At 40.5% G+C, this 12,376-nt stretch overlaps 1 protein-coding gene across 1 annotated transcript in view; it reads left to right on the forward strand.

The window, feature by feature from the left end:
• Nucleotides 1-12,376, forward strand: part of LOC130931091 (GDNF family receptor alpha-4-like) — a 243,164-nt gene that overhangs the window by 188,819 nt on the left and 41,969 nt on the right. Inside the window, exon 3 of the mRNA XM_057859583.1 lies at nucleotides 983-1,063. Coding sequence (XP_057715566.1) covers nucleotides 983-1,063 — 81 coding nt within the window. The remainder of the gene's footprint in view (nucleotides 1-982; nucleotides 1,064-12,376) is intronic.

Consider the following 12,376-nt stretch of genomic DNA (forward strand, 5'->3'; position numbering starts at 1 on the left):
TCCAATCCTTATGGATGTTGTTTTGTATGAGGTCATTAAAACGAATTTTAATTTTCTAAAGATTTATTAATTTGCACTTTTTTATTCAATTAATATTTGTTTTAAAATCAAATTAACAATTAACTAAACAGTTTAACTAAAATTATAATAATTATTTTTATTGATAATACATGTGTGCTTTTTTTTTTTTTTTTCAAAATTAATGTTTATTAATTTTGACAATTCGTATGAAGTTTTATCAGTTCAATGAAATTGTTTTATTATCATGATTTTATTTTAGAAACTGTTGAATGAGAAATACTTTAACTATAAATACAGTACATATTAAATAACAAATATTTGAAGATGTTATTTAAGTGTTTCTAAAAATCTACTTTATAATTTGAATTATAATTTTGTATTTTGAAAAAAAAAACTAAACATTTCAGTTGCCAGTGAAGTTGTTTTATATCGTGCAATTAAAAGGAATTTTTACTAAAGGTTTAACAAACTGGCCCTTCAATTTATTTAATTTTTTTTTTATCAGTGTATTGATTTTTAAATACATTTTTTGAGTGACAAATATTCAACATTTTTTAAAAATGTTTTAAGTGTTTGTAATACAGTATGAACCTGTTTGTTCATAAATTTCTATTTTATATGACTGATTGTCTAATATACTGTAAAAACAAAACAACTCATTGGCTGCCATTGACTGCGGTAGACGTTAAATGAATTTGGACTGGGAGGGGTTGGCAGCACTTGCCCTCCTAGTCCAAATGGATTGGAAGTCTAATGCCGTCAATGGCAGCTAGTGAGTTACGTTGGAGTAAATTGGACTGAGCTGAATTCAATTCACGAAATACTTTTGTCTTTTTTTCATTCCCTATGTTTAGTCAATGGTTTTTACCCAAACATATTTTTCCTATTTGCGTTTGCACTTAGCAGTCGTTGTGCGGCCGTGTTGCTATGGCGACATGACTTTTGGTCTTGCCGTTTGCAGGCCTGAGCCTGGTGGAGGACTACCCGTACGAGCCCGAGGAGAGGGGCTCCGACTACGTCCGCCTGGCCTCCATCGCCGCCGGTGAGTTTTCAGGCGCCTCGGGTTTCATCTTTTATTTATAAAACAAAAAGAAAATACTCTGCCAGCCGAGTGTCTGTGTGCGGGTATGTGTTTCAGCTGCAGGACATACATCAGTATCAGATTAATGACCATTTAACTGATCACGATGGTGTGTTTACTTGAGATTAAGGTACGTGTGTCGAGTAACGATCTAAGGAAAGATACAAAATAGCCACTGATTCTTCAGGAAGGATTTTTTTTGTTTTGTTTCAATGATCAACTAAGTCAAGCTCAGCACATTTGAACATGACATCTATCATGTTAAAACAACAAAACTTGTCACGGTAAAAAGTAAAACTTAAAACATTAAACTTACCAAGATAAAAAATGAACTCGGTAAGATCAAATGATCGCTTCCAAACTCACCCAGTTGAAATGGATTGGACGTCTATTTCCGTCAATAGATGTTTTCAACAGAGGTGAGTAGTAATACGTTACATTTCCTCCATTACGTTTACTTGAGTAAGTTTTTTCAGAAAAACGTACTTTTCGGAGTACTGTTTTACGCTCTATAAAGAGCACCTAAAAGCCTTCAGTTTTTTCAAAAGCCGAAAGTCCGCCCTGTAATCCGATGCGCCTTATACAGCGGGGCAAATAAGTATCTAGTCAACCACTAATTGTGCTCCCAATTGAAAATATTAGAGAGGCCTGTAATTGTCAACATGGGTAAACCTCAACCATGAGAGACAGAATGTGGAAAAAAAAAAACAGAAAATCACATTGTTTGATTTTTAAAGAATTTATTTGCAAATCATGGTGGAAAATAAGTATTTGGTCAATACCAAAAGTTCATCTCAATACTTTGTTATGTACCCTTTGTTGGCAATAACGGAGGCCAAACGCTTTCTGTAACTCTTCACAAGCTTTTCACACACTGTTGCTGGTATTTCGGACCATTCCTCCATGCCGATCTCCTCTAGAGCAGTGATGTTTTGAGGCTGTCGTTGGGCAACACAGACTTTCAACTCCCTCCACAGATTTTCTATGGGGTTGAGATCTGGAGACTGGCTAGGGCACTCCAGGACCTTGAAATGCTTCTTACGAAGCCACTCCTTTGTTGCCCTGGCTGTGTGTTTGGGATCATTGTCATGCTGAAAGACCCAGCCACGTCTCATCTTCAATGCCCTTGCTGATGGAAGGAGATTTTCACTCAAAATCTCTCGATACATGGCCCCATTCGTTCTTTCCTTTACACAGATCAGTCGTCCTGGTCCCTTTGCAGAAAAACAGCCCCAAAGCATGATGTTTCCACCCCCATGCTTCACAGTGGGTATGGTGTTCTTCGGATACAATTCAGTATTCTCTCTCCTCCAAACACGAGAATCTGTGTTTCGACCAAAAAGTTCTATTTTGGTTTCATCTGACCATAACACATTCTCCCAGTCCTCTTCTGGATCATCCAAATGCTCTCTAGCGAACCGCAGACGGGCCTGGATGTGTACTTTCTTCAGCAGGGGGACACGTCTGGCAGTGCATGATTTGAGTCCCTGGCGGAGCATTGTGTTACTGATAGTAATTGCAACTGCATTAACCATCAAAGTGAAGTCTAACTGTAACTGTAGTCTTGAAACAAATCTGAATAAGGAAAAACATTGCAATAAAATAATGCAAACTGGTTAAACTTGAGAGTAGCTGAGATCTGTCATGACAGAACATCGCTTCAATGATATCTGGCGCCATCTAGCGTCGTGAATGGGTATAATGTCTAGACCAGAATATAAGACGACCCCCACTTGTTCGGTCTTATTTCAATGCAAAAAACACCGTCTTATATTCGGGCCAATACGGTACTCTGTGACCCGGGCTGGCAGTGAATGAGATAATATGGGTCTGGGGTTAAAAAGGTGAGAAGGGTGCGGAGGAAATACTGTATGTTCCGGTACACTGTACAACTAGAGCTGTCTCAAACGACACATTTTCTCCCGATTAGTCAGCCGACTATTTTTACAATTAGTCGACTAATCTAATAATCCCCCCTATCTTTTTTTTTTTTTTTTTAAACTAATTTAGCAATGAATTTTTTGATGACGCTTATTAATTCACAAAGACATTTTGGAACACTTAAATTCTTTATTAAAGTACAAATAAAAACGTAAATAACAACAATAAATCACAAATAAACAATGAGGTCAAATGCTCATAGCATTAACTTGTGCAAAAGAATGGAATGCAAACAGATTCAGAACACTGAATTTGCCTTTCCAACATCATTCGAAACAATTCTTAAAAAAAATAATAATAATAATAATAATATTATACTATACTACTACAGTATGTAGAATAGTATTATAATCATTGCCTATCAAATTTTTCATAAAGGGTGTCATTTTAAAGCTATGCTTATTGTACAATCTGAATGCTGAAGTATGTGGGATTAACTCCAGAAATCGTTATTTATATGACGTGCTTTTATTTTGAAATGTTCACCGGAAGAACGTTCGCTAAAAAGCTAACCATAAGCTTTACACTCCCCAAAAAAGCTCTTTTTGTCAATTTTTTTTTTTTTTTTTTCATTTGCAAATGCTGGAAACCAGTAACCGGTAATTTTTCATGTTTTAAGTGTCACCTTTTAACCGCAAGTTTGCGTTTTAGAGAAGACTGCCATTGTTTTGTAGCAGGCTAAAGTAGGTTTGTCTTTTTTCCCCATTAGCCTCAATGTAGCAATGCACATGTTTACAGTGTTTAATATAGATGTGTTTCCTTATTTTGTATGTCTGAACTATAATTCTACGGCGTGTTGATGACCAGTAAACAACTGTGAAAGGAACTGGAGTCTCATATGCCATCAGCATGTGACACTTACTGCCCTCCTTTTTATTTACCGTGCGATAAATGGACTCATTGCATATCGCGACCGGCTTAGCAACTTCAATAAAACATGTCGTTAGTTAGTTAGTTAGATGAACTTACGATCTGCCAGCTTGTAATTGCCTCCTGTCGTCTTCCAAAATTACAACTGGGTGGGTGACGGCGCTTCAGGTGTTCATTCATGGCCAACGTGTAACCAAGCTTGGCTTTTAAGAGACAGGACACAACAGTGTGCCCTCCTTAGTTTCGTTGAAATAAGTTAATGTTTTGGCCACTCTGGTGCGCTTTTTTGGCTTTGTGCCACTTTCCCCGCTTGCATACCAAGCGTCCGACGTAAAAAATATCTGCCGACAACCCCCCCCTCAAAATTGTTCTCCTCGGATCTACACAATTCACGTAGGACACCCTTTTTTGACTTCAAAACGGCGAATTTCGCCGAAAGATGAGAGATTTTCATGCCTGTAAACTAATGATAACTTTTGAATAGATGTCCACTGTAGTGACTACTGTCCCTGAAAACAGTTAAATGTGAAATACATCACGTGCAAATGTGAAACTTATCAAGTTAAACGATAAAATCTAAAAACTCATAATGTTACAACATAATATGAACTTCATCTTCATATGTGAAACCTCATCACATTTTGAACTCCCCTTGATGACAATCTATTCAAAATTGTTTTGACATATTTTTTTCATCAATTAAAGGCACGGAGTTAGTCATATGAAAGCCATATTTTATGGTAATGTCTCTTGAGTTTAGTGAAGACGGAAGATCCGGGACTTCACTGATGACTTTTGCTAATTAGCCAAATGAGGCGTTCCAAGTGTCTTTGGTGCGGAACAGCGCTCAACGACATTAGCATTAGCAATGAATTCTGGAAGGATGTATGAAAATATGTCCGCGAGGCTCCGTGAATCAGCGCCGTCAACTTGTGGAGATTGCGGACGACGGCGTTGACCTCCTGCCGCCTAATTTACGAGCTTTGCCGCCATTTACCTGATATTTTTTCGCCTTAATTTACGGCTTCTACGTGGCGGCAAATGGGGATGAGCGGCCAATCCCCTTTTTTCGAGGAAAGCTGTTATTACCGGCGAATTATTCCGCGGAGGCTGATGTGAAAATAAAAGCTGGTGAGAGCCGGCGAAAGGAACGGCATGTCAAGGAAAAGGGCAGCGGTGGCGCACCGATATGAAATTTTGGGCCTGCTGCTTATTCGAGCACTGCTTTATATTGGAATTCAAATGATTTTGCATTTCCGTATTTTCGCACGTGGGTGTCATCGTTCTCTCTGAAAAAGGAGTGGGTAGAACTTTTCCCAGTCCCTATGTGACTCTCCTCAAAATGTATTTTAACGGAAAATGTTACAACAGAGCTAACGCGCAGATATGAAAAATATACAATAGAGTCTTCCATCATACAAGCCTGTTTTGAAATAATACAGCAGATTTTAAGACTTCGCCATAATGTGCACCACATAAAACAGAAGCTATAGTACGATAAAGCTAATCCGAAAACACAGGTTACAGTGTACACAGATTGGGAATAAAGTAGGACTGCAGGTATCCATTATTTTAGTAGTCGATTAATCGATTAACTAGTTAGTTCGAATAATCGAGTAATCGGATACAGAACATAAATAATTAAAATACCTGAGCTGAGCCTCGAACGGTATTAAAGAAAAAAATAAGGATCTATGTACAAAAAAAGAACAATTGCTAACTTACATAGCAAAAGTCTGCTAGCTTAGATGCTATAAAACGCTAACACTTTTTTTTTAGAATGCTCTTAACAAATGGTTCAGACACATATTTCCAAAAAAAAAAAAAAAAAAAGTCTAAATATACCAATAAACTAAATTACGAATGCATTGAAAAAAATACATTGGCTCAAACAAAAACTTGGCTTATGTTGGTCTTTACATGAAACAGTTATATTCAGTCATGTGAAATGAGACAGATTAGAGGGCAGTGTATCCACCCAAATCAATAAAATTAAATGCAAACATTTTCAAAATAAACCATTAAAACGCCACTTTAATTAAACGAATTCTCAAAGCAGCAAAATTTAATTCGATTCTTTTTTTTTTCTAATTGAATACTCGAGTTAATCGATTAATTGTTGCAGTACTAGAATAAAGTAAATAAGTGACTAGCAGCAAATGGTGATATAGTGATAATATAACAGTGCGTATATGACAATTAACAGTACTGAGACTAGGAGGCAGATGGTTGACTTGATATGACAGTTTCTGCATAGATATTGATGTAATAGTGCAAGAATGCTATAATGTAACTGTGCAAATATTGCATATACATACCTGTCAACCCGAGGCCGTTGGCAGTCTTACAAATAATATGAATTTATTGGTAATATTGTAACATATAACCTGGTGCAATCAAAGAACAATCAATATCTTCAGCTACATAATGATTACCTAAATTTAACAGTGACTTTTGTTATAATTGTATGTAGCACTTTTGGCAATTTCTATCATGTCTTGATGACTGCACTTCATGGCACTTCAGCTAGCAATTCAGTTCGACTTGAAGGTAGTTCCTTCATGTGTCCAATTATAAATTAAAAAGGTCAATTGATAAAATGAACTTACGATGCAAACTTTGAGTCAGGGAGCATTTCTTTTGCTAATTCTGAGAAGTGATCAGCAAATTGGCAGAATGAAATCTTTCGCTTTCGTCACTTTTCATTCTGCACACTTCATCTTTATGACCAGTGTTGTTAATATTACTTTTAAAAAGTAATTAATTACAGTTACAAATTACTTCTCCCAATAAGTAATTGAGATAGTAACTCCGTTACCTGAATATAAGAGTAAATAGTTACTTGGCAAAGTAACTGGTGTTACCTTAAAAAAAAAAAAAAAACATAGTAACCTTTGCTATGTTTGGAAATCGTTTAATGTTGTGAGTAACCTGTTAAAGTTGTTAAAACTGCTAACGTTTTTGCATTAGTTCCCTTCTGTCTACTTTTGACACGTTAAAGTTTTAAAACCGTTTCATCATTTAAAGATAGATTCAAGTCAAGATTTTGCCGATTTAGGAGTATTTTAGATAAAAAGTTATTAAGTTCGCTAGGAAGGTTCACTACAACAGAGCCTTTCTGAGAAGTCTACTGCTTCAAAATGGCGGCTGTTTATTAACGTCGCCGTCTGTCATTTCGCATGTAGTTCTATAAGCATGTGATATCTAGGCGTAGATTGTAGGCTGTCGGCTACAGTCAGGAAATATTGGAGCCACCTAGCCTAGCATTGCGTTTGCTACAGCGTCACAACAAACACTCTTCTTCACTTTTCTAGCGTCATTCAACCAACGTAGTAATGCATCGTAACGCACATTGTCTTGTTGCCGAAACGGTGAAAAAATTCAAACGGAGAAAAAAAAACGTAATGCACGAAAAACGTGCAGATTTTTAATGTACGGCATACACATTTAAAAATCAGTGCTCAATTGTACAAATTACGCCGAAACCGTACAACTTGACAGGTATGCATATGCAGTACCCAGATTATGGAGCACCCAGATTGAGACAGATGTCTGAGAACATATCCATTAGTGGCATGCATGTGACATTGTTGTGGCATTAGTAGTGCAATGACTGTGACATTTCAGTGCAAACTTGTACCATTGAGGGTGCAGCCAAAATGGATTGGACGTCTAGCACGGTCAATGGCATCCAACCAATTAATGTGTGCTCTATAAAAGGTTCAAATGTGTATGAGTATTTAATACATACTGTACAATGCGGCAAATAAGTATTTAGTCAACCACTAATTGTGCAAGTTCTCCCACTTGAAAATATTAGAGAGCCCTGTAATTGTGAACATGAGTAAACCTCAACCATGAGAGACAGAATGTGGAAAAAAACAGAAAATCACATTGTTTGATTTTTAAAGAATTTATTTGCAAATCATGGTGGAAAATAATTATTTGGTCAATACCAAAAGTTCATCTCAGTACTTTGTTATGTACCCTTTGTTGGCAATAATGGAGGCCAAACGTTTTCTGTAACTCTTCACAAGCTTGTCACACACTGTCACTGGAATTTTGGCCCATTCCTCCATGCAGATCTCCTCTAGAGCAGTGATGTTTTGGGGCTGTCGTTGGGCAACAGAGACTTTTAACTCCCTCCACAGATTTTCTATGGGGTTGAGATCTGGAGACTGGCTAGGCCACTCCAGGACCTTGAAATGCTTCTGATGAAGCCACTCCTTTGTTGCCCTGGCTGTGTGTTTGGGATCATTGTCATGCTGAAAGACCCTTGCTGATGGAAGGAGATTTTCACTCAAAATCTCTCGATACATGGCCCCATTCATTCTTTCCTTTACACAGATCAGTCGTCCTGGTCCCTTTGCAGAAAAAACAGCCCCAAAGCATGTTTCCACCCCCATGCTTCACAGTGGGTATGGTGTTCTTCGGGTTCAATTCAGTATTCTTTCTCCTCCAAACACGAGAACCTGTGTTTCTACCAAAAAGTTCTATTTTAGTTTCATCTGACCATAACACATTCTCCCAGTCCTTTTCTGGATCATCCAAATGCTCTATAGCGAACCGCAGACGGGCCTGGACTAATAGTACCCTTTGTTACTGTGGTCCCAGCTCTCCGTAGGTCATTCACTAGGTCCCCCTGTGTGGTTCTGGGATTTTTGCTCACCGTTCTTGTTATCATTTTGACGACACGGGTTGAGATCTTGCATGGATCCCCAGATCGAGGGATATTATCAGTGGTCTTGTATGTCTTCCATTTTCTAATAATTGCTCCCACAGTTGATTTCTTTACACCAAGCATTTTACCTATTGCAGATTCAGTCTTCCCAGCCTGGTGCAGGTCTACAATTTTGTCTCTGGTGTCCTTCGACAGCTCTTTGGTCTTGGCCATAGTGGAGTTTGGAGTGAGACTGACTGAGGTTGTGGACAGGTGACTTTTATACCGATAATGAGTTAAAACAGGTGCCATTAATACAGGTAACGAGTGGAGCCTCGTTAGACCTCATTAGACCTCGTTAGAAGAAGTTAGACCTCTTTGACAGCCAGAAATCTTGCTTGTTTGTAGGTGACCAAATACTTAATTTCCACTCTAATTTGGAAATAAATTCTTTAAAAATCAAACAATGTGATTTTCTGTTTTTTTCCACATTCTGTCTCTCATTGTTGAGGTTTACCCATGTTGACAATTACAGGCCTCTCTAATCTTTTCAAGTAGGAGAACTTGCGCAATTGGTGGTTGACTACAATAATTTCTGTACTATAAGGCGCACTTGACTATAAGCCGCCACCCACCAAATTTGACATGAAAACTGCATTTATTCATAGATAAGACGCACTGGACTATAAGCCGCAGTTGTCCACTTTGTATTATGGGATATTTACACCAAAAGATATTAACTGGTAACACTTCATCTGACAATGGTATCATAAGACTGTCATGAGACCAAATGAACCACCATTAAGCTTTGAGCCAATTGGCTGCAAAACCTTATTGTTTCTAAAAGCTTCATTTGGCCATCACTGCTCCCTTGGTGGAGACAGTCAAACTCTGCTGCCACCTGCTGTCAACACTGTTGTCATCCAACATTCCTCCTAGCATGCATTGCAGTGCTACAGATGTAAATAACAATCATGTTCTGTGCTAATTATTTCTTCAGTTACTGTTCCAGTTGTTTCATTAATTGCTAGTTATGGTATTTGGTAACATTTTCTTGGATAGTGGTGCCATAATAATGTCATAAGACAGTCATAACTATTACATGACACTGTCATAAGCATTAATGAATGCTTATAATAAATGTCGGTTAGTGTTATCCAGCAAATTATCTCACTTTTGAATGGATGTAAAAGATCTGAGCGGGACATAAATGGAGTTAGTGACATAATATGCCACATGACATCTAAAAATCACCATCACCATCTATATTGACATCTGTCATATGCATTCAGTACTGCCCACACTTTTTCTATATGGCGTGGCTCCTGGGGTGTGGCCTCCCCTCTGCCTCGGCTGCCGGCCTCGGGAGTAGGTTGGGGGGGTCGGGTCTCCGATCTTGCATCGCCCCGTGGCAGTTCCTGGGCGTTCTCCTGCCTCCGCCTTCCCCTCTCTTCTCTGGCTGGGCATCCGCCCTGCGCTCCGTCACGGGTCGCTGGCTGGGCGCCGGTGTATCAGCGGGGTGTCGCCTGCACCGGCGGGGGACCCTCCCTTGCCTGGGGCTTGGTGGGCCGCTGGGGGTCCCGTGGCGTGTCGTGCCGGTTGGGGGGCTGCGGCTGTGGCTCGTGGCCCGGGTGGGCGGGTGGGGGTGGGTGTAGGCGTGGGGTTGGTGATGCGTCCCCTCCTGCCATCCCTGAAGGCCGGTTGATGGGTGCGCAGGTGGCCCGGGGGACCACCCTGGGTCCCGGGGGGGGGACGATGGCTCCTTTGCTGGGCTGCAGGAGGAGGGATGGGCTGCGCATGGCCCCCCGCCCCCCCGCCAGCCCTCCCTCCCCGGGCTGGCTGGGTGGGGGCCGTGGCCCTGGGTTGGCGCCCGCGCGGCTTCTCCGGCCGTCTGCGTGGCTGTCGCGCACCCGGTGGGGCCTGCGTGCTGCTGGATGTGGTAGGGCATGCTCTGGTTGGGGGTCCCGGTGCCGGGATTGGCGATGCGGCGGCGTAGGGTTGGTCGCCAACGGGCTTACACTCATAAGAGATTCACACGATTACTGGGTTCTAGATCACAGAACTGATTTGTGTACACTCTACCCCTTTCAATCACTTAGCTTACAGACACCCCCACCCCCATTCTCCTCTTTCACTGGCCAATAGGCCCCCACATGGTGTAAACCGGAAATACATCTCGCTGACGATAGCACCAGCATATTAGTAACTAGTTTAGATGTTCAATGTATTTCTAGTTGTTGTTTGTGTATGTGTTTCTTTTCCTTCTTCTCTTGTATTTCTTTTCTTCTGTCCCCCCATAATCCCTTCCTGTTCGCTGCTTTGTCATAATAAAAAGGTATTTTGAATGATCACAATGGGAGTATGTCAGACTCTCAATGTGAAACATTAAAACTGTTCAGAATCCGGGCACTTAGACTTCCATTCTCTGTGTCAAACAGCTGAACAGGACAGGTTTAAAAAAAAAAAAAAAAAAAAAAAAAAAGTACTGCCCATGATAGTGTCATGTCATAATTATGATGTCCTTATGACAGTCTTATGATGCCGCTGTCAAATAAAGTGTTACCTATTAACCCAAATAAATCAACGAATAAGCCGCACTGGACTATAAGCCACAGGATTCAAAATGAGGGAAAAAAGTAGCGTCTTATAGTCCGAAAATTAGGGTAAATACTTATTTGCCCCACTGTATGTGCAACCAATTTGTGGTACGCTGAAATGGTATAAATGTTTTCCTGAAGCTGGTGGCTGATCCTTTCTCCCTTATTTGTGTTGACAAAGAGAAGTCGGCGGCACCGGAGCGTCCGGCAGCCGCGCTTTATCAATCCGGTTAGGGGGAATAACGGATGGCTCATGACGGGTTGTTCGCTAGCTCTCTCTGGGGTCCATTCATATTTTATCCAACAGCTCGGAGAGAGGCCCTGCTAAGGCGGCTGGAGGCGCTTTACACACTAATGAGCGGCGCTATCTGCCATCACGGCCGCATCGACTACCAGGTCACTCGAGGGTGGGGGTGAAGTGATGATGGACCCGGAGCTTACACAAGTGATATATGCTTATATGAGCAAGCAGCATCATTAGTGAGGAAGTCAAGGTGGCGCAGGGCACAGCGGTGGGCACTGTGGGTGCAGGGGTTTACCACGTGCAGGGTCATCATGGTGCATTTATACAGGAGAAATGATCATGGCGGCACAGGAAGTGTAATTTTGGGCCTCGTGGTCGGACAGGAAGCGACAAGAGAGCAGCTTTTCTCTCTGCATTAACCCGGCAGAATGATATATTGAGTCGTTCCGAAGCAGCGCATGCAACATTTATGCATGTTCTATTCATGGCGGAGTACCACTATTATGTATAATCAACATGTTGGCACAGTTTGAACTCCTTTGGCATGCACGACGTGAGGAGTGTCGAGTCAACAACATCTGCAGCCACGCGCTAGTCATTGCTAAACATTGGCTGGGATTTGACGAAGCGCTCTCAAGAGAGAAATCCTTCCCTGCTGCCTTTGTGTTTCCAAATGGACGTTTCCGATGGTTATTCAAAAGCTGGCATTGAGAACCTCGAAACCAAATTTCAAGCATATACACTGCTGGCCAAAAGTATTGTCACCACTGGAATTCTGTCAGATAATGCTCAATTTCTCCCAGAAAGTGATTGCAAATGCAAATGCTTTGTTAGAAATATTTTCATGTTTTGCTTCCAATGAAAAACCACAAAATAGAATGAAAAAAAAATCATTATCATTTTACACAAAACTCCAGAAATGGGCCGGACAAAAGTATTGTTACCCTCAGCCTAATACTTGG

The sequence above is a fragment of the Corythoichthys intestinalis genome, chromosome 15 (genome assembly GCF_030265065.1).
Source record: "Corythoichthys intestinalis isolate RoL2023-P3 chromosome 15, ASM3026506v1, whole genome shotgun sequence".
Taxonomy (NCBI): Eukaryota; Metazoa; Chordata; class Actinopteri; order Syngnathiformes; family Syngnathidae; genus Corythoichthys; species Corythoichthys intestinalis.